At 36.3% G+C, this 23,813-nt stretch overlaps 1 protein-coding gene across 2 annotated transcripts in view; it reads left to right on the top strand.

Moving 5' to 3' along the window:
* GRK4 (G protein-coupled receptor kinase 4) overlaps positions 1-23,813 on the top strand; it is a 146,388-nt gene that overhangs the window by 32,268 nt on the left and 90,307 nt on the right. For both annotated transcript variants that reach the window (XM_036765505.1, XM_036765504.1), the window contains exons 2-3: positions 3,511-3,606; positions 22,695-22,807. In XM_036765505.1, coding sequence (XP_036621400.1) covers positions 3,511-3,606; positions 22,695-22,807 — 209 coding nt within the window. The remainder of the gene's footprint in view (positions 1-3,510; positions 3,607-22,694; positions 22,808-23,813) is intronic.

Genomic DNA, 23,813 nt, shown 5'->3' with positions numbered 1-23,813 from the left:
GAACTGAGTACTGAAGATAAAGCCTGACCAAGGTACAGCAAAATAGAACTGTCTGAAAAGTATTCATATTATTATAGCTATCATAGTTCACAATGCATCATAGTTCCGGTTTATAATTAGTACTCTACCTGACATCTGTCTTTATTTCTTCTCCAGGTATATCACTCTTTTTTTTTCTCTAGGAGTATTTCATCCCCTCAGGGTGTTTATATTTAATGTAAAAGTTTTAAGTATCAGTGTGGTAAAACTAGCTAAAGGAATTAATCTCCTTCAAGGATTTTGGTTTCTTCCAGTGAGTAAATACTAGATTAAAGTATTTCAAATGCTGTTAAAATGGATGCTCTTGAATACGAAGTAGGAGATAAGCTTGTATTCGAGAAATGCCAGTCATACTTATAGTCTTGTGATATATTGGTTTTTTAATAAGAATTTACATGTTTAGTACATATAGCTGAGAGTTGGCAGAATGATAGTATTCTTTTTTAGATGACTAGTTATTGTATCACAGACTTGGTATGGAAATATATGTGCATGTATTCATTTTTATATATTTTAAGGAATTGTAATTTCATTGATCTAGATACTCCCTTTACTATATTTCAAATTGCAACCCCTCTTTAGTTGGTAACTATCCTTGGAGATTTTGTGTTGGTTAAAAATTTTATCACCCTATCACCAACCTTGTCTTGAATTTCTCCTAAATTAGGATCGTAGGCATGTAGTCCATTAATGGAACCTATGCTTAAAAGCCTTTCAAGCTTTGTAGAATCTGCTTTCCCACCCCCCTCCAACTGAGAATGAAAGGAAAACAAAACCTGTTACAGACATGTAGTGTCAGACAGATGTCCTCCTTGGCCATAGCCAAATCAAAAAACAATACACATATATGCATCCATACACATATACATGCATGTATATGTAAACATCCATATATTTACATATGTGTGTCTCATTCTGTACTCTTTCACCTCTTAATTATTCCTCTGGAATCATGGTTGATCATTATGATTGTCATGGTTACTAAAAGTTGTCTTTACAATATTGTTGTCATTTTGTAAATTGTTCTCCTGGTTCTTCTCATTTCACTCTGCATTATGAAATCATGACTAGCCAAGTAGGAAGAACCAGTGTTCTTGTTATTTGTTCAGAGATAGAAACTGAACACACAGAATTGATCATCTATAAAGGTTAAAGTTCGTGAATTCGAGCTCAAATAGTATTCAGTAACAGTAGAGCCAAATGAGAATTTTTTTGTAAATTTTTAAAATGTTAAACTTAAATGCCAAATAAGAAAAGAAAAAAGGAACTTAAATACTAAAACTAAAATAATGCAAAATAAGAAAAGAAAAAAAAAGCATTGCCATATGCATAGCAGAATGTGAGAGAGGATTCAAAATATACAGCACTAAATTTCCATTTCAAGAAAGCCTGTATTATAAATATTACGTGTAATGTTGAGAGCTTTCCATCTTTTCTTTGCTTCCTTGTAAGTTTCCTTTTGTTCTCTGCCATGCACTTTTTACCTTGTTCTTCTTTTCCCCCTCCCCGCCCAGGCTACAAATGTGGATATACACAAATATATACATGTATATGAGAGAAAGATACATATATACACACATACATACACATATAGACATATACATACAAAGATATACGTATACCAATATACATATATACTCACTTATACATATTCTTAGATATCTATAATCATACTCATGTATAGTCATATACATTTGTATGCATCTATGTAAGATCATACTACCAAATGAGAATTTTTAAAATCAATGTGCTAGAGTCTAAATAGAGGTTCCCAAAGTGGGCAATACCTCCCCCCAGGGGTGCTGAAACAGTCGAGGGGGGGAGTGGAAGTAGCCTCAGGTGCAACTGGGAGGTGTTAAATAAAAATAAGAGGGTGGTGGAAACATAAGGGAAGAAGATAACATTTTGAAAAACCAGTTACATCATCATCAAAATTTCAACGTAGGAAAAAAACAAATTCACAATAAATTATTAAATTCAAGATGTGTCATTTTAAAATATACATATTTTATATTTTTTTGAAATGATGCAAATTTCAAAATAAAAACCATCAAAGGGTTAAAGATTTCCAGGGGGGTGCTGAGTAATTTCTTTCTTTCTTTCTATCTTTCTTTTTTTGAAAAGGTGATAGTAGGACAAATAAGTCTGGGAACCTCTGATCTAAAAGAAATAAAGTAGTATCAGATATGAAGAACTTGAATAAACCTTGGTTTTCCTTACATGTTCAAAAAAGTGTGAATGCAAGCTTTGTAAATGTTATCCAAAAGTGTCTTCATTTGTATCAGTCATCTAGATGGCTGCTATTTATAGCATGTATTGCTGATTCTTTTTTTTTTAATAATTTTCCATATAGAAAAAATAATTAGTTTTCCCTTTTTAGTGTTTATCTCCCTCATGCCATTTAATTCTGACTTGGAACACGGTGGACTCTAGCTATTTGCACGACTGACAAAATGAAGGGAAAAAGACAGGGTGGGGTTAGATTGGTGCTGCTGCTGCAGGAGCCAGGAAAATAGTAAAAGTTCTATAAAAGAGACCTAGTGTAATATGTGTTGAATTAATTCTTCAATTTCCAAGTTATAGTAATACAAAAAGTCTTTATATGTGGCATCTGTATAATTCTATAATAGTACATCTAGATTACATTACTATATGTCACATAAAATCTTAGATCTGAAGTTGTGTTTCAGTATAGAGAATTTTATAATTGGTCAAAAGTTATCTCTTTTGTATGTTGGAAATCGTGGGTAAGTTAGTGTCTATTTTATTTATTCTCCTTATTTGCCCTTAGAAACAATGTACAAGTTCTGGCAGGTTCCAGTCTGCTGGAAAGGCTTCCTATCAGAAGACTTTTCTTCAAGAAAAACATTCCAGCTTCTTCCATCAATCCTCATATGGCAGGAACTCAAGATTCTCCATTATCCTGGTTGCCTTCTTTTGGAGGCTCCCTCACTTATTACTGTCCTTACTAAAATATGAATTTGAAATGAGGGGCCATAGTCAAGAGCCAGAAAGTATATACTTTATTATATTTGTTCTGTTTGCCTCCAGGAGCACTGGGTAGAAATTACAGAAGCAAGTTTAGGTTTGATGTCAGGAAAACTTTCAAACATTTAGAGTTATTCAAACATGTAATGGGCTGCCTTCAGAGGCAATGTGTTCATTCTCATTGGAGGTTTTCAGGCAGTGTCTGGATGACCATTTATTTGGATTTGTTAATAATGGGAATTCCTATTTTTTTCTTATTTTGGGTTAGCCTCTGTGACCACTGAAGTACTTACAGTTTTAAAATTCTGTGATTCTTTGATTCTCTTTAGCCTCCATTACCACACATGTAATAGCTACATATGTGAAGGCTAGGATTGTTGGAAATAATTTTCCTTGTTGTTGAAGATACATGGCACAGGCATCATATTGGTTATTTGTTGGCCCTTATATTCTCATTTATCATCTTTTTTTTGTTTCCCATAGGAGGAGGTGGCAAGCGACATGGTCGAAGTAAGAAATGGAAAGAGATGTTAAAGTTACCACACATCAGCCATTGTAACGAACTCAGATATACCATTGGTGAGCTAATAATGCATTTTGTGTGTTTACATCTTAATATATTGCCACTTGTTTAAATAGATCTTGTTAGATGATACTGGATAGGGTTTTCAATGCATTTGTTTTCTTGGGTATCAGATCCACATTTGTAAGACAAATTCTCCTTCTCTTCCCGTATCTCTTTTCGTGAGAAATACTGTAGTTTTCTCAACCTGTAGTTAGGAAGTGTGTGCTGGTTGACTTAAAAAAAAAAGAAACCCCAAAATACTTTCAATATTTTCCCATTTTTATCCCTTAATGAATTAGTCAGCAGTGTTATGCAGTGCTTGAGGAGTTCTACTTTGCTTGGAGAACATAAATCCTTTTTGAATCAACAATTTAGGATTATTTTATAAGGATGACTTCATAAAATTGGTTACATTTCTTCTTTACAGATTTAAAGTCTTTTTTAAATTAAGTAGTGAAACTTGCTGAATAAATGGAGTATGAAAGCAAAATGTAAATGTCTGCCCTAGAAACCTTCTTAACCAAAAAAATGTTAGTAGAGTGTTCTAGCATGTTATACCTACTTTGAATGACAATATTAAGAATATAATCACCCAAATAAACCTTAAAAAAATTTTAGCAGCCACAGGCCAAACAAGAATCATTCCTTCACCCCCATCCCTTCTCTTTCTACTTTGTTAATAACTAAATGTCAGCTCTAAAAATCGTGCTTTGTGTATGTTTTTATCTTGTTGAAGAGGCAGTGGTTTGGTGTAAAAAGCCTCAGATTTGGAGGTAAAAGATATTGCTTCAGTGCTGGCTCTGACACTTATGTCTCTTAGCCACTCTGCTTGAAGGTATGGGACCAAGTGACCTTCAAGTTTACTTTCAGTTCTGAATCTGTGGTTGTAATAAGCAGCTTTATTTTTGGAAATTATGTATCAGTAAAGTTCCTTGAAATCCCTTTTGCTTAAAAATTAAATAGATGTTCAGATGAGCACAGGAAGTTATTTTACTGTACTTTTGGTATTGTCATCTTGGACAAAATATATTGAAGTAAATGCAGCATTGACATGGGTTATGGTTACAAGTCAGTGAGAACTGTGGATCAAAAAATATATCACAGGAACTTCTGACCATATAGCTCAAATAATGACAGTCTTAATGTGCAAATTTAAACAAACAATAGGATGCTATATTCTTTATAATTTCTAAAGAATTCCAAGGAAGGATCCTTCATCTCCTTCCTTTTATTTTTTTAAAATTATTATTATTTATTTAATATTTTTAGTTTTCAGCATTGATTTCCACAAGATTTTGAATTACAAATTTTCTCCCCATTTCTACCCTTCCCCCCACTCCAAGATGGCGTATATTCTGATTGCCCCGTTCCCCAGTCAGCCCTCCCTTCTGTCACCCCACTCCTCCCCAACACCCTTTTCCTTACTTTCTTGTAGGGCAAAATAGATTTCTGTTCCCCATTGCCTATATATCTTATTTCCCAGTTCCATGCAAAAACAACTTTTTTTTTTTTTGAACATCTGCTTTTAAAACTTTGCGTCCCAAATTCTCTCCCCTCTTCCCTCCCCACCCTTCCTAAGAAGACAAGCAATTCAATATAGGTCACACATGTATCATGTGTAAAACCCTTCCACAATACTCATGTAGTGAAAGACTAACTATATTTTGCTCCCTCCTATCCAGTCCCCTGTTATTCAATTTTCTCCATTGACCCTGTCCCTTCTTGAAAGTGTTTGCTTTTGATTACCTCCTCCCCCTATCTGCCCTCCCTTGTATCGTACCCCTTTTTTATCTCCTTCCTCCTTCTTTCCTGTGAGGAAACATACCCAATTGAGTGTGTGTTATTCCCTCCTCAAGTCAAATCTGATAAGAGCAAGATTGACTCATTCCGCCTCACCTGCCCCCTCTTCTCTTCCAATGAACTGCTTTTTCTTGCCACTTTTATGTGAGATAATTTACCCCATTCTATCTCTCTCTTTTTCCCTCTCTCAATATATTCCTCTCTCATCCTTTAATTTGATTTATTTTTTTAGATATCATCCCTTCATATTCAACTCACCCTGTGCCCTCTGTCTATATGTATGTGTATATATATCTATATATATCTATATATGTATATATAGATATATATATATATATGTATATTTCCTTCAACTACCCTAATACTGAAGTCTTATGAATTATACATATCATCTTTCCATGTAGGAATATAAACAAAACAGTTCAACTTTAGTAAGTCCCTTATGATTTCTCTTTCTTGTTTACCTTTTCATGCTTCTCTTGATTCTTGTGTTTGAAAGGCAAATTTTCTATTCAGCTCTGGTCTTTTCACTGAGAATACTTGAAAGTCCTCTATTTTATTGAAAATTCATATTTTGCCTTGGAGCATGGTACTCAGTTTTTCTGGGTAGGTGATTCTTGGTTTTAATCCTAGCTCCTTTGACCTCTGGAGTATCATATTCCAAGCCCTTTGATCCCTTAATGTAGAAGTTGCTAGATCTTGGGTTATTCTGATTATGTTTCCACAATACTCAAATTGTTTCTTTCTGGCTGCTTGCAGTATTTTCTCCTTGATCTGGGAGCTCTGGAATTTGGCGACAATATTCCTAGGAGTTTTCTTTTTGGGATCTTTTTGAGGAGGTGATTGGTGGATTCTTTCTATTTCTATTTTACCCCTCTGGTTCTAGAATACCAGGGCAGTTCTCCTTGATAATTTCTTGAAAGATGATATCCAGGCTCTTTTTTTGATCATGGCTTTCAGGTAGTCCAGTAATTTTTAAATTATCTCTCCTGGATCTATTTTCCAGGTCAGTGGTTTTTCCAATGAGATATTCCTTTGGTTCTGTTTTATAATATCTTGATTTCTCATCAAGTCACTAGCTTCCACTTGCTCCAATCTCATTTTTAAGGTAATATTTTCTTCAATGGTCTTTTGGACCTCCTTTTCCATTTGGCTAATTCTGCCTTTCAAGGCATTCTTCTCCTCATTGACTTTTTGGAGCTCTTTTGCCATTTGAGTTAGTCTATTTTTTAAGGTGTTATTTTCTTCAGTATTTTTTTGGGTCTCCTTTAGCAAGTCATTGACTTGTTTTTCATGGTTTTCTCACATCCTTCTCATTTCTCTTCCCAGTTTTTCCTCTACTTCTCTTACTTGCTTTTCCAAATCCTTTTTGAGCTCTTCCATGGCCTGAGACCAGTTCATGTTTTTCTTGGAGGCTTTTGATGTAGGTTCTTTGACTTTGTTGACTTCTTTAGGCTGTATGTTTTGGTCTTCTTTGTCGCCAAAACAAGGTTCCAAAGTCTGAGTCTGAATCTGAGACCATTTTCGCTGCCTGGACATGTTCCCAGCCAACTACTTGACCCTTGAGTTTTTCGTCGGAGTATGACTGCTTGTAAAGTAGAGAGTACTTTGTCTTAAGCTTGAGGGGCTGTACTGCTATTTTCAGAGCTACTTCTACACAGCAAGCTCTGCCGCACCAGTGCTCTTCCTCCCCCAAGAACCGCCAACCCAGACCATGACTCAGATCCAAGCAGGCTCTGCACTCCCACTGTGATCTGCTGCTTAGTTCCTCCCACCAGGTGGGCCTGGGGCTGGAAGTAACTGCAGCTGTAGCTCTAGAAGCAGTGTCAGAGCTGCACTACCTCCACTGCCCCCAGGGTGGTAGCCAACAGCGAACTCTTTTCACTCTGTCCCAGCAGCTTTTCCCACTAACCTTCTCTGTTGTCTTTGGTATTTGTGGGTTGAGAAGTCTGATAACGGCCACAGCTTACTGATTCAGGGCACTACGCCTGTTCTGCCCGACTCCTGGTCTGATTGGTCCTGGTGTGGCCCACACTGGGCTCTGCTCCGCCCTGCTCTGCTCCCAGCATGGTGCGATAGACCCTTCCCAGGGACCATCCAGGCTGTCCCAGGCTGGAGCCCTGCTTCCCTTTGCTATTTCTTGCATTCCGCAGCTCTGGAATTTGTTCAGAGCCATTTTTATAGGTGTTTGGAGGGACCTGGCAGGGAGCTTAAGCGAGTCCCAGCTTTCCAGCCACCATCCTGGCTCTGCCCCATCTCCTTCCTTTTAAACTAGTCATAGTAATCCTTGCCTTCTTGTTCCCAAGGCATTTTATTCATTATGAAAATGCAATTAACCCTACAACCATGAATACGTAAAAAAGCATGGTCACATACTGGGTGATATTTTATATGATGAAGTGTATTAAGAAAAAGATGAAGTAACTAAAAGTTGTGGATCAAAATAAGTTCCTCATGTTGAGAGACAAACTTTAACAGATTGGAAATTAAAATCTTTTCTTAAAATGACAAGTGTTAGTATTGCAAGTGAATCAGGCAGGTCTTTCTGCCAAAAATATTTTCATCAAACCAGTTTTCTTGTGAAAATGGAATGTGCCTCTGTGAATAATGCACATTTTAAAAACCCAGGGTGGACACAGGACTCCTTGGTCCTATTGATTAAGTAGTGTATATGCCTGTGCTCTTGGCTGTGAAAATAGCTGATTGGAGCTGACATTTTCTACCTTTTTTTAAATTAAATCATACCAAGTTATGTTTATAATATTCAAAAGTTAATAATGCAAAAATGCTCTAATTATCTTTACAGTAAAAACATTTACATTTTATAACTGTAACCTTAAAAAAAATGCTAGGGTTTTGTGTGGAGGTTGGGGGGGAGGGGAAGGTGATGCAAAAGATGATATTTGGCTAATGCAATGTTAACCTTTAGTTTGTTAGTATTAATAATATGTGCCATAAATCCATATTTAACAGCTGGTTGATTGTGACTAATGAAGATTAAAATTTTATAATTTGGCCTCTATTTCCATTAGAATTCATATGTTGGTTTTCAAAGAAATGTGATTTCAGTGCTCAATTTAGCTGCATCATATCTACTGTTACTATTACTACAAGTTAGTAAGATGTGAAATACCATATTTTTGTTCTGGTCTTTTCATCAGACAAATTTGAAAGCCTTTCATTTCATTGAATGACCCTTTTTTCTCTTGAAGGATTATGCTCAATTTTGTCAGGTAGGTAATTCTTGGTTGTAGTTCCCAGCTCCTTTGCCTTTTGGAATATTACATTTCATGCCCTCCAGTCCTTTAATGTTGAAGCTGCTAAATCCAGTAAAATCCTGATTGTGGCTCTCTGATATTTGAATTTTTTTTTTCTGACTGCTTACAATATTTTTCCCTTTACCTAGAAGTTCTGGAATTTGGCTGTAATGTTCCTGGGAGTTTTTATTTGGGGATTTCTTTCCAGAGGTGATTGGTGGATTCTTGCGTCCATGTTACCCTCTGGTTCTAGGATATCAAGGCAGTTTCCTTTGATAATTTCTTGGAGTATGATGTCCAGATCCTTTTTTTTGATCATGGCTTTCAGTGTAGTGTAATAATTCTTAATTCTTAAATTATTTTTCCTGGATATGTTCTCTAGGTCAGTTGTTTTTACAACGAGATATTTCACATTTTCTTCTTTTTTTCATTCTTTTGATTTAGCTTGATTGATTTTTGATGTCTCATGGAGTGACATACTTCCACTTGTCCAATTCTAATTTTTAAGGAGTTATTTTTGTCGGTTATTTTTTTAACCTCCTTTTTCATTTGGCCAATTCTACTTTTTAGAGAGTCTTTTTCTCAGTAAATTGTTGTACCTCTTTTTCCATTTTTTTCTGCTTTCTTTGTATCAAGCTGTTGACTTTTTTATGATTCTCTTGCATCATAATCATTTCTTTTCCCAATTTTTCTTCTATCTTTTATTTGATTTTCAAACTCCCTTTTGAGCTCTTCCAGGAGTTCTTTTTGGGCTAGAGACCAATTCACATTTTTCTTTGAGGTTTTGTGTGTTGGCCTCTTAACATTATTATCCACTTCTGAGTTTGTGTCTTGATCTTTCCTGCCACCATAATAACTTTCTATGATTAGGTTCTTTTTTTGGTTTTTGCTCATCTTTTCCAGTCTATTTTGTTACTTTTAAAGTTGAACTTTGCTCCTGGGGTAGAAGGTGTATTGTCCTAGGCTTCTTGTCACTGGGGCTGTAGGCTCTGGTTGTTTGTCTGGTGCTGTCCTGGGGCCCCTCATGCTGTGCTGGGACAGCAGGAGGTCTGGTAGCTCGCTTGGCACTACTCCGAAGTGGGGGTGAGAGCTGGGGTTAGAAGAGTGGGGGATGTGGGAGGTGGCTGGTGCTGCCCAGAGCAGCATATATCTGACAGCTCATTTGGTATTGTGATGGGGCCTAGGGTGGTGGGGTGGGGGTAGTGTTGACATTCACTGTTAGCTTGTTGTTGTGCTGAGATATGTGGGATGGGCCTGGTGTTGCTGTCTGGTTGCTCACCTAGTGCTACGCTGCTGTGCTGGGGCTCCCCTGGTGCTGTGATGAGATGGGGTGGGGGGGTGGAATCCCTGGTGCTGAGTGGTGCACCTGGTGCTGCACTGAGGCACCTGGTGGAGGGGCGGTGGGCCCTGGTGCTATGCTGAAGCCCATGGGGGTGGGGGAGCGGTTCTGCATGGGAGGGAGCCTAGCTGCTTGCCTGCTATTGCAGCTGGGCTCTGGAGCCTCAGTCACTGACCTGCATTAGGACTCAGGGCCTCTCTCTGGCTTATGGAGGCAGTACCTACCCTAGCAGCATTCCTTTTACCTAAGTGAGACAGACTTTTCCTGACAACCTTCTAGGTTGTCTTGAGCCAGAAAATTGTTTCTCTCTGTCTTTTTTGTTGGTTCTGCCATTCCAGAATTCATTTTGGGGTCCTACTTTATAGTTGTTTGGAGGTACATATGGGAGAGTTTAGGCAATTTCCTGCTTACTATACCATCTTGGCTCCTGGAAATCTGTGACATACCATATTACACAAGTACTTTTAATACATATGTTAATATAGCAAATGGTAACATAAAAAAAGCATCTCTACTTTGTATTTATTAGGAGTTGAATATTTTCCTGATTCTCCCTTCAGTTCCCTTGTTCCTCTTGAGCTGGAAAATTTCTATTATTCCTTTATGTTCCTAGAGTGCTTTCTCTTGATTGCTCCTTTGCCACCCTTTACTCTTCCTTTTATTATATTTACATGTATCAATGTCATATCTTTGCCGTAGTCTATGTTGTGTTTCATTTTTGTATCCCTATTCCCTAGCATAAGGAGTTGCACATAGAAGGTGTTTAATCGATGTTTGTCATTTGTTGAATTAAGTGTAATGGTTAGTATGTTAGTCTTGCTCTCCTAACATCATCATTATAGTGGTGACTACTATTTGTTTTTTCTTTAATCTATCCAGTCCTTTTATATATTCATAGAATTACAGATTTATGTTTTTTTGAAGCATAGAGGTATTTTGGTGTGTACTTCCAGTTCATCTCCTAGTCATTTAGGAAAAAAATAATCAATATTGGCTCTTTGAGCATCTATCCCCTTTGATTTAATCCATGAAAATGAAAAAGGATGTTTTCTAAACAGTTGTCATAGTGAATAAAACTGAAGAGCTGTTCCGAGTTATAGGTGGTTTATTTGCTCCCTTTTTATGAAAGGATAATTATTTCTATTGGAAGTAATGTAGTAAAGAGGATTTTTGATATTTCTTTTTTCTATCTTTTTGGACTTCCTTCTTAGTTTGTATATGACTCTACTTGAAAGTATTGTTCTTAAGTAGATTTTCTTTGCTTTTATTTTTGGGAAGTTGTAAATGACAATTTCCTAATTAGTTCACTCAGCTATTAGTAGTTTGGAACAAAGAAGTTATCCTGATAACCTTAAGCTTTTTAGTTGTTAGCTTACAGTGGAAATATATTAGCAATAACATTTTCCCCGTAGTACCCCATAGATTAGTTGATTAAATATTGAACCTGGCATATTTTTGTTGAACATTCTTAATCCTTCAGACAGCTCATTCTTAATCATAAAGATATGTGTATATATGCCCTTATCTAACTTATAGATCTTGCCTTAAAAGTTTTATGTAAACCATATCTTTGCAAAGCAAGAACATTTTAAATGTATTGAAGAGGATTTTGTTTTAAAGGAACCCAAGAAGGTCACTATATAGAGTGTCCTAAAAACCTTGGTGCAGCTTACACTTATGAAATCTTATTTTTATTAAAGCTTAAACTGTACTAAGACCTTGAGACACTCTCTATATTGACCAATTAATTTAATCACCTAATCACAAAGTTCAAAGGAACCTCAGAGTCATCTAGTCTAACTATTCCTAAACAGAAATACCTTCTATAGCTCTTCTGACGACTGATCCATCCAGCCTTTTCTGTAACATTCTTGATGATGGATAATTCACAGCTTCCTTTGACAGTACATTCTACTACTAGCTCTGATCATAAGGAAAGTTTTCACTATATCAAGATGAGATTTGTGTTTTTATTGCTTGGGTCATGGGCTTTGCTCCCTTCTGCCCTCTGGAGTCTTGTAGGCAATTATAATCCCTCTTCCAAACGGCAGCCCTTCAAATACAGTATTGTATTTTGATATCAATAGTACGGTCTTTCCCTTGGCCCCTCTAGAAAGTCCTCTCTTCTCCAGGCCAACATTTATGAATTCTTTCCACTAATCTCCATACGGCATAGTTCCCATTTGTTCTCCAGTCTGGTCACCCTTCTTTGAACACACCGAAGTTTGTCTGTACCTTTCCTAAAATGTGAGCACAGTACTCTAGATACGATCTGACTAGAGCAAATTTTGATGGTTTATAAATTTCTATCAGGATAACTGCTCTTGTGTTAGTAGAGCCCAGATTTATTTTATTTAATTATATTTTATTTGCTGTCATGTTGCTCCATTGCTGACTCATAGTGAGCTTTTCCTCTTTCCTCTTTTTTGGCATCAACAATTTGTTTAAATAGTTCAAGTTGAATTGCTTCATTTCCATGCCTAGTTTAGTATTGATTTTAATTTGCTGTAACAAGTTAGTAATCTGACTGTACATAGTTGATTCAAGAGTGGCTCCAATAAGAGTAACCAGCTGTTCCCAATTTCCTTTAGGATTAATTTTGTGTGTGTGTGTGTGTGTGTGTGTACATACTGTTATTTGGTATTCATGGTCTGCAGCTACTGGGTGTTTTCTTGAAGAAAATATTTCTTAGTTTCTACGAATTTGTTCTTTTGTTTCTTATTTCTGAACCATGTTTTCCAATGTATTTGTTGGCCGTCTTCCCCTATAGTATCCTCTGAATTGAAGTCATTGAGTAGTGTTCTTTTCATTTACACTGTAAATAGGTGGTATAGTAAATAGAAATACTGGACTTGGAGTCAGGAAGACCTGAGTTCAAATCCTGCCTTAGAACTTATTTACTGTGTGACCTGGGCAAGTCACCTAACCTCTGTCAGCCTCAGTTTCCTTATCTGTAAAATGGGGCCACTAATGGCACCTACTTTATAGGATTTCTGTGAAAACCAAATGAGATCACGTAGAGTGTTTTGCAAAGCTCAGAATGCTACGTAAATGCTAGCTGTTATTTTTATTGTAGCTGTGTATATTGTTGTTTTCTTGGTTCTTCTTACTCAGTGAGTTTGTATCTCTCACCATGCTTCTTTGTATTCATTCTATTTGTTGTTCCTTATAGCATAGCAACTTTCTACTGCATTGATGTACCACAACTTTCTTTAGTTGTTTTTCCTACTGATGGGGCATCCTACTTTGTATCCAGTACTTTGCTACTACAAAAAATGGTGCTATAAATATTTTGTTTTATATGTGGACAGGAGACTCTCTTTTTGTCATTGAGCTCCTTGGCTACACGTATACTGCCGAAGCCTCTGGGTTAGAAGGTATGACGTTTTAGTAAATTTGTTCGCATAATTTCAAATTGTTCTCCAGAATAGTTGGAACAATTCATAGCTCTATCAGCAATTCATTAGTGTGCTTGTCTTCCCTCAACCATTCTAGCATTGAAGAGTGTCCATGGATTTCATCATCAATTTGCTGAATATAAAGTGAAACCTTGGGGTCATTTCTCTTATTGATAACGTTTGACATTCTCTCATTTGGTTGCTAACAGTTTGCGTTTTTTGAGAGTTGTTTGTTCAATCCCTTGAACGTGTACATATTGGCAAATGACTTGGTCATGTGTTTCTTTTAGTTGACTATTTATCTTGGAAATCAGGCTCTTACTGGTGATACATAATGGAAAGATTTTTTTCTCCAGTCACCTCCTTTCTTTTCCTAGTTGAATTAATTTTGTTCTTGCAAAAGATTTTCATTTTCATGTACTTAAGTAGATTTTTATCTTTTGTAATTGCTTTTATCCCTTGTTTTGGTTAAAAATTTACCCCCTGATCTTCTCTGTGAAAGCTTCCTGTTCTAGCTATCTTTTAATTGTTTTATAGTATGATCTCTAAGATTATGGGTGGGGAGAAAAAGGAATAAACATTTTATATAGTACCTACTATGTTCTAGACACTGTGCTAAGTGCATTACAAATATTATCTCATTTGATGCAGCTGCAAGTACAGTTTGATTGTATTATGGTTTCTGGTTTAAGATCCGTATTGTTTGTCCCAGATATACATAATTTTGGCAAGTTCTGTAGCAAAAGTTCTTAGTTTTGTCATGTCAGTGAAGGTACTCGATATATGTTATAGACTGATGAAGCCTACGGACCTCTTCCCAGAACAGTGTACTTTAAATGTATAAAATAAAACTCATAGGATTGTAAAGGAAACCAATTACATTGAAATGCAGTTTCAAAACATTAAAAAAATAAGTTCACACACCTTGGGTTATGAAGCCTTTTGGATGCATATTAAAATCTGCAGCAGAATTCTTTTTTTTCTGTTTTTGAAGGGGGAAGGCAGGGCAATTGGGGTTCAGTGACTTGCCCAAGATCACAGAGCTAATAAGTGTGTCAAGTGTCTGAGGCTGGATTTGAACTCAGGTCCTCCTGACTACTCCAGGGCCAGTGCTCTCCTCACTGCACCACGTAGCTGCCCCTGCAGCAGAAGTCTTAATTCCCCTTGTAGTCCTGTTCCTGACTTTCTAGACTTCAGATTCTTGCTGTTATTGGTGTCTCATCCTGGAACTTCCCTCAGCATCTGGAGCCTCCTCACCCTGGAATGTCTTTTCACCCTTGTGCCCTGCTCACCATGGAATATCCATCAGCTAAGCCTACTGCCCCTTTCTCCCTTTGGTAAGTTCCATCTAATTTCTCTATTTTGTGAACGGTGCCCAGATTGGGCTTGCCTTCATTCCCTTTCTGACCCTGTTCCTGACTTTTTGGACTTCAAAATCATTCCCTTATGCTGGGTACCTTCATTTCCCTCTTTCCCTCCTCTTATTAGTTCCCTTTTATGTGTGGTCTTCCTTCTCTAAAATGGAAGCTCCTTGAGGGAAGGGACTGTCTTTTTGCTTATAGGTATATCCCCAGCTCTTAGCATAGTTCCTGGAAATTGTGAGCACTTATTAAATACTTTTTTCCTTCCTTCATTCGTTTGGCCTTTTCTTTGTGGATGGACTGACCAAATTCCTTTGAGTGATTTTACATCTCTTCCAGAAGGTGCTGATCATTATAGAAAGGGTAATGGAAAGGCAGATGGTGGGTATGAAGAGGCTGTAATGTATAATCAATAAGTTATTTCAAAGGAGAACAAGATTTAAAGGTATCATCAAAAGACTGTATAGCAGAAAAAGAAGATTGGCTTGTCACATGGTGAAAACAGTGTCTTAACAGTTGGATAGCTAGAATACTCCAGTAGCTTCTCTCACCATGATGGAAAAAAGTGAAGAAGGCCTCTAGCAGAAAAGATAGGGATAAGACTCCCACAAGTTGGGCAGGCACAGATGGCTTTATGTTTGGGAGAGAACTTCCAATTGATTAAGATTACAGGTCCATTTGAATATGATATAAAATATTGGTCTAGACCTGGGGTGGGGGAACCTGCATCTTCAAGGCCAGATGTGGCCCTGTAGGTCCTCAATGTAGCCCTTTGACTACACAGACTTTGGACTTCACAGAACAAATCTTTTTAAGGGGTTTTGTTGTGTGAAGTTTGGATTCAGTCAAAGGGCTTCACTTGAGGACCTAGAGGGCCACCTGTGGCCTGGAAGCCACAGGTTCTCCAGCCCAGGACTCCAAACCCAATGTCTGCCAGATTTCTTTCCAGTTTTCTCAGCAATTCTTGTCAAATAGGAAGCTCTTTCCAAGGTAATTTTTGTATATTTTCTGGTTTATCAAACAGTGAATTACTGAGTACAGTCATTCCCATTTCATCCTTGTCTAGGTTGTTCTTTTGATCCATTAAAAATTTTTTTAAACTAGTAACCAAGTTTTTATGATTACTGCTTTGTAATATGACATGAAGGCTGGAATTACTCTTACTTTATTCCTTCTTTCTTATTTCTCTCAATATTCTAGAACTTTTGTTACTACCAATTTTGTCTAACTTTGGAAAGCATCCCCTTGGTAGATTGATTGGTAGCACTAAATCTATAAATTTCGGTAGTATTATCACTTTAATTAAACACATTAAACCACATTTATGAATTACTTGATATTAGTAATTGGTCACTGAACAAAGGTTTCCCTGTGATTACATTTATCATGAAATAATCTTATGTGATGCTCACATACATGAGACTTTATTTTGGGGGTATAGTAACAATTTGGCTAGCAGCAGCTGTAGGGATATAAGATCCAACAAGAACAGCACACAGAAGGCCACTAACACAGGTTCTTTGATCTGCTTTGCTAAGGAAAGTAACTTTGAGGGGTTAACAATCTCACTTTAATCCAACATACAAATATCATTCACTTAGTTCAGGAGGAAAGGCCAGCAACCCGAACTTCAGAGCAAATACAAATAAATTACAAATATCAACAGACAGACCTTACCTGAGTGAAATCTCAATACATAGTTACCAGGGTTTAACAAAGTCCCAACATTCAGGTTTACAACTGGGGTGGGGGAGGGTGGGTTGGATGACCTCTTAGCTGCTGCCCAGAGTCTCTTCAAGTCACATGCCATTCTTCCAGTGAATGAGAGCCCCAAGAGAAGACACCAACCTCTTGAGTTTATATATTCTGTTCAGGGACAAAGGGCTTCACAACATGCTACTCACCCACTCAACCTAAAAGCCTCACAAACATGCTACTTAAACCCACAGTGGCCTAGGCTTTCCCTTGAGGTAAGGAGGTTGTCAAAGACTTCTGATTTAATCAAAGAAACAAAGGCCAGATTCTTCAAGGGCACTTGATTAAATAAATGCTAACCGATAAAACAGTAAAAGAAAGTCCCACCTTGGGGGGGGGGGAGAAAATTTAGGGGGCTGCATTTTCCTCTACAGATGCAAAGCTCAGTGTGTGTGTGTGTGTGTGTGTATTTAACATGAAGAAAGAGCATATATTCTCTGTATCTTTCAGTGAATTGTTTACCTGTAAAGATGTAGTATCGTATGGGAAATCCTTTGGCAAATACTGTTCCTTTCTCATGTTTCCATCAAAGGTAGCACAAAAAATGAGGAAGTAGGCATTTTGGTCAGTAGTTATTGTTCTCTTGGTTAACTTTTTGGGGGAAATAGCACTATCCATAATTTGTTCCATTATTTGTTGTCTTCTACTCCCTGAGACAGATTATTTTAGGGAAAAAAACCTGACCCTTAGTGCTTTGTGACTGTCATCTCTGGTATGAACTGCCTTGGTATTGTACTTGTCAGGTCTAACCAACCTTCTCAACTTTGTCTTCTGAAGTGCTGTCATACTTCCTTCTAGAATACAGGGGAATCTAAGGCATTAGGGTCTAATTCTCACCATCCTTTTACATGATAAAGATAAAGTATGATAATAGTGCAGACAAATTTGCTCCATTTTCCATCTATTTGTACTCCTGCCCACATCATTTCTGAATGTTCTCAGGATGATACAACTTCTTTACACCTCATGTCATGCTTTCATAAACTTGTTTTTACTTCCATTACTTTTTACTCTTTTATGAAGTGATACTGCTCATAATCCTTTACCATGCTCTATTGTCATTTTTTTTCTTTTTTTAATATGTTCTTTATTCTGAACTGGCTGCCATGCATCTCTTCAGGGAAAGGAGGATAAGTGTTTGCTGGTGAAGGCAGTTTCAGGAATTTTTTTTGTCTTTCCCATTATTGTAGTTACTTTTCAAATTCAATATCTGTGGGAAATGGTGATAACCAAAATTAATAAATCTTAATTTTTGTCAGTGATGGCCCATTTGAATAGTTCAAGTTGAAACTGTTGCAGTTGATTATAGTTCCATCTTATTTCTATTCCTTCTAATTTGATAATGATGTTTGACCTTTCATTTGTGGATTGTCTCGTTGTATACATAGTTGATTCTGGTATGACTCCCAGGTAATCTTTCCTGCCTTTTCAGATATAGTATATTTCTTTTTTCATCACGATGTATTTTTTTTTTGGTATTTTGTCTAGTACCTTCCACCTGGATGGAAGTGTTAATACTGTTTTGATGTGAGGTTTCTGATGTAAATTCTACAAGCCACTGGGCTCTTTCACTCAGACCTGAATTTGTTTTCCAGAATACTTTTTATCATCTTTTTCCCTGTGCCTACCTTTGCTTTAAAGTCACCAAGCATCAAAATGTATGTCTATCTGATTTGGAGAATTGATTATGCATAGAACTTCTTTAATTCATCTTTTACAATAAATGTTGACATATAAGCTGTAATTGGTCTTTTCATTTTCATCATGTGTATTGCAATAAAAGATGTCAAGCATCTCAATAGATATGTTCAGGCAGAGTAGCACAATGGATTGACTCTGTTTCCAGTGGTATATCATAGTTGGGACAGTAGGTATCTGCCATCCAGTTTGTTGTGATGATTGAACTCATGGAAGTAGATGAGATACCAAAGGAGTGAGTGTAATTTGACATTTTATTTTTTTCCCAGTTACATGTAAAAACAATAACATTTTTTCAAATTTGGATTTGCAAATTCTGTCTTCCCCACCCCTGTCCTCATTGAGAAGGAAAGCAATTTGACATAGGTTATACATGTGTAGTCATATCTTCGATCTGTATTCAGGCTCCACCAGTTCTTTTTCTGGAGGTGGACAGCACCTTTCATCATAAGCCCTTCAGAATTGTCTTGGATCATAGTATTGCTGAGAATAGCTAAGTTATTCACAGTAGATCATCATACAATATTGCTGTTACTGTGTACAATGTTCTCCTGGTTCTGCTCATTTCACTTTGTATCAGTTCATTTAAGTCATTGCAGGTTTTTCTGAGAGCATCCTATTCATCGTTCCTTATAGCACAATAGTATTCTATCACAATCATATACAACAGTTTGTTCAACCATTCCCCAGTTGATGGACATCCCCTCCATTTCCAATTCTTTGCCACCACTAAAAGAGCTGCTATAAATGTTTTGCACATATAGATCTTTTTTCTTTTGTTTTTGACTTTTCCTTTTGTTTTTATCTTTGGGATACAGACCTAGTAGAGATATTGCTTGATCAAAGGGTGTGCATTGGTTTTATAACCCTTGGGCATAGTTCCAGATTGCTCTCTAGAATGGTTGAATCAGTTTCCAAATTCATCAGTAGTGCATTAATGTTTTAATTTACCCATATCCCCTCTAACATTTGTCATTTTTCTTTTTTGTCATATTAGCCAATCTGATTGGTGTGGTGGTAGCTCAGAGTTGTTTTAATTTGTATTTCTCTAATCAGTAGTAATTTAGAGCATTTTTTCATGTGACTATAGATAGTTTTGATTAATTTGTCTGGAAAGTGCCTGTTCATATCCTTTGACCATTTATCAATTGAAGAATGGTTCTTAGTTCTATAAATTTGACTCATTTTTCTTTTTATTTGAGAAATGAGGTCTTTATCAGAGAAACTTGCTGTAAAATTTTTTTTTCACAGTAATGATTACCAACTATGTATTTCCATCCATCCTATTTTCTTTGTTTATCTTACTCTCTCTCCTTTCATCCTGTCCATTGTTTTGTTTCTAACTTTTACCTCCTCCAGTGTTCCCTCCTTTCTATCAGCTCCGCCTTCCTCTCCTACTTTTCTGTAGAGTAAGATAGATTTCTACACCCAACTGAGTGTGTATGTTATTCCTTCTTTGAGCCAATTCTGATGAGAATAATGTTCACATACTTCCCCCTCTCCCCCACTTTCCACCATCTTTCTCTCCACTATAAAATCTCTTTCAGGCCTTTTTTTGTATCAGATAATTTGCCCCATTCTGCCTCTCTCTTTCACCTTCTCCCAGTGCATTCTTCTTTCTCAGTCCTTGATTTTATTTTTTTAGATGATCATCCCATCATATTCAACTCACACCTATGCTTTCTGTTTATGTATACTCCTTTTAACTGCCCTAATAATGAGAAAGTTTTTAGAAGTTACAAGTATTATTTTTCCATGTAGGAGTGTAAACAGTTTAACCTTATTGAATCCCTTATGATTTCTCTTTCCAGTTTATTTTTTTATGTTTCTTTTGAGTCTTGTATTTGAAAGTCATATTTTCTGTTCAGCTCTGGTCTTTTCATCAGGAATGCTTGAAAGTCGTCTATTTCATTGAATGTCAATTTTTTTCCCCTGAAGGGTTATACTCAGTTTTCTGGGTAGATGATTCTTGGTTTTAGTCCAAGCTCTTTTGCCCTCTAAAATATCATATTCCAAACCCTCTGATCCTTTAATGTAGAAACTGCTAAATCTTGTGTTATCCTGACTATGGCTCAACAACATTTGAATTATTTCTTTTTGGCTGCTTGCCATATTTTCTGCTTAACCTGGGAGCTCTGGAATTTATTATATTCCTGGGAGTTTTCATTTTGGTATCTCTTTCAGGAGGTGGTCGGAGGATCCTTTCAGTTTCTATTTTACCTTCTGGTTCTAGATTTTCAAGGCAGTTTTCCTTGATAATTTCTTGAAAGATGATGTCTAGGCTCTTCCTTTGGTCATGGCTTTCAGGTAGTACAATAATTCTTAAGTAATCCCTCCTAGATCTGTTTTCCAAGTTAGTTGTTTTTCCAATGAGATTTCACATTTTTTTCTATTTTTTCTTTCTTTTCAGTTTTTTTTTTTGTTTCTTAATGTCTCATAAAGTCATTGGCTTCCACTTTCCCAATTCTAATTTTTAAGGAATTATTTTCTTTTTATTTCTTTCTTTTTTACAGGCAAAATATTTGTATCTTTACTCATTCACAGGGAGTTGCTCACAGAGTGACAAGTACATATCACAGTTCCTTTTTCCTCCTAAGAAAATAATTGGTCCAGTGATTCAAGTTTTATGCAGGAGCTCCAAAATAGAACTTTTTCCTAAAAATTCTCTAAATCTTGACTGTAGCCTTGAAATATTTGCACAGTCTACACCAATGATCTTAGAATTACCATCTCTGAATGGTAATTCTACCATAATTACCATCTCTGAATGGACATCTACTTGAGGAAAATCACTTAGCTCTTAGGGAGAAATTTGAGGCAAGGAGACCAATGTAAGTTGAGGTGCGGGCCTGAACTAGAGTGATAGCCATGTACTATATCAGCAGTGTATTTGTTGTTTTTTATATAATACTTTTTCATTCTCCTTAGTGCCCAGGAGATTTGTGGAACCTTGATTTACTTTAAAAAAAAGTTCACAACTTTAAATGACCACTTTTGTTCCAGGTGTGACCCCACTTTAGCTCATGGGGGCAGTTAGGTGGTGCAGTGAGTAGAGCACCTGCCCTGGAGTCAAGAGGACCTGAGTTCAAATCTGACCTCAGACCTTTGACACACTTACTAGCTCTGTGACCTTGGGCAAGTCACTTAACCCCAATTGCCCTGCCCCCCACCAAACATGTAGTTCATGGAATTCCCACAATTTACTAACAAATTTATTTTAAGTGTTTTATGCAGTAATCGAAGAACTGCTACCATATGTCATTTAAATTGCCATTGTAACAGAAATAATGATGTCAAAAGTGACTGCGTTTTTCTCCTAATTTCTGCTAAGCAATTTTTCATATTACTTGAACTTTGCTTTTCCACTTGATGATGCAGTGGACTTGTTTCTTTTACTATGAAAGAGAGCAAAGTTTGAGTTCTTGTAATGAGCAAATTAATTACTAATCACTTATTATAAGGCATTTCTTTGGGTTAACATTTTGTAAGAATAATTTTGAAGACATGTACTTCTGTTTTTGTGTATTTTTAATAAAGGTTTATGTTTATTTAAAATTGGAAACTCTACCTATTAGATGGACTTATCTGACTGCTAAAATTAAATTCATACATTAATCACTTTAAGCATTTGTTTTTTTAAATTATTCTTGATCCAGAACAAAAATTAACATTCAGTATTCTCAAACAGATCAATTTTGGGGATTAGCAAGTGTAAAACATCAACCAGTTACGTAGGATATATAGGATACTTAAATATAATAGAATAGAAGCATAATATTTTCTCATTTCACATAGGTAAACAGTAGAAAGTATAAATCATATGCAAAGAGACTGAGTTGGAAGACAAGAGAAACTCATTTTTGCTTTCTTACTCCTAGCTTAGTCATTTGTCATTATTTGGATTACTCAGTTGTAAGGGAATGGAAGTATATACAGTACATTTTCTGTGGTGTACATGGTGTTTGAGGTACTATGAGATAGACTTCTAGACTTGAATTGAGGAAGACCTGTTCAAATCCCACTTCTGACCCCATCTGGTTGACAGTTGCTTAACTTCTTTGAAACGAAATAGTGTATGTAAGAAGTATTGCCAGTTTGAAAGCATTAAATAAATGCTAAGAGTTACTTCATTGTACAAAACCTTTTTTTTTTTAAAGTTCTGGTCTTCTTTTCCCTTTCCCCCCAACCCACCCCCTGCCCCATCTCCAGCTCTGCTTTCAAATACAGCTTTCTCTCAGTAGTAGAATGAGTTGACTCGAGAAGAAAGAACATGTGCCACATGCTACTTCTTCTGAATTATCTTTGCTCTCATCTTTGCCATCATTTGAAATGTTTATTTAACATGAGGGTGGATCTTTTATTTTCCATTCAAAATTGATGAGTACAATACTATAAAAGTTTGATTTTCATTATGTCAAGTGTAAACTAAAATTTAGAAAATCACTTTGCAGTTTCTAATAGTCATGGTTATTTACTTTTTCTTTCTATACTCAGAAAAGGACTATAACAGTCTCTGTGACAAACAGCCCATTGGAAGACTACTTTTCAGACAGTTCTGTGATACAAAGCTTGATCTAAAGAAATGCATTGAATTTCTGGATGCGGTGGTAAGCAATTTATCCCAGTTTATCTTGATTGCTTAGTCATGTTTTTTTTTAAAAGATAATAGGAATATACTATAAAAGAGAGTAAATCACTTCAAGTTATTTTTAATTACACTTGAGCAATGATGTAAGAGTGAATGAACCAATTTTCTTGGAGTGAAATTATCATGGAAAAGAAATTTCTTTGATATAAAATTATAATTTATATAGTAATAAAGCCTATGTTTTAATATATCCCATGTTACATCCCTCCTAGATAACTTTTAAGTGGCCTATTGGTTTTTATTTTTGTTATGCTGATTTGATTTGGAAAGAAATTAAAATTCCAAGAAGTGCTCTTTTCACTGTCTGAAAAGTATCTTTTCACTTCCCAGATGGCCAACATTCATAATCCTCTGATACACTGAGTCAAAAGATTATAGAAGACATAATGTTATGAGAGGCACAATTAGGTTGAACAGAATTTACCACTTGTTAAGAGATTTCTTTGTATACCTATTCCTTGTTTTACAATTTCTGTGGTTACCTTTTTGTTGCAGCCAAATTCTGGCTCAGGTGGTCCAATGGTTCAGGCTTGGGATCAGAATGAAATGAGACTTGTAGATAATATTACCTTTACCAAAAGAAAACTTACTCAACAATCACATGGAAAGGGTATTCAGCAGAAATAGAAAATTGGTTCAATGGGGCATATTTCCTCTACATTTTACAGTGTAGTCAGTGTACTGTCTCTGCTTTGGGAAGTTTATTAAACCTAAGGAGTCCTGACTACTAGTGAATAGGGATTGTATGTCTTGGGTGATTATAAAGTTAAGTAGACTGTTGAAGTCTTAGTTCCTTTGAATAATTAACTCAAGGATAATCTTATTGCCTTTTTAGGGGAAAAACCATCCATTGTTCCAGTCTTCTTAAATGACACAGAGCAAATTTCTAGTTTGGAACATGGCCTAACCCTAACTCTACCCAACCCAACTGGATTAGTAGGTGGTGTGCCCTTACACATCTAAAG

Source organism: Trichosurus vulpecula, chromosome 6, assembly GCF_011100635.1.
Source record: "Trichosurus vulpecula isolate mTriVul1 chromosome 6, mTriVul1.pri, whole genome shotgun sequence".
Classification (NCBI taxonomy): domain Eukaryota; kingdom Metazoa; phylum Chordata; class Mammalia; order Diprotodontia; family Phalangeridae; genus Trichosurus; species Trichosurus vulpecula.
Note: the sequence above shows the minus strand (reverse complement) of the source record. Positions and strands in the feature narration are given on the sequence as shown.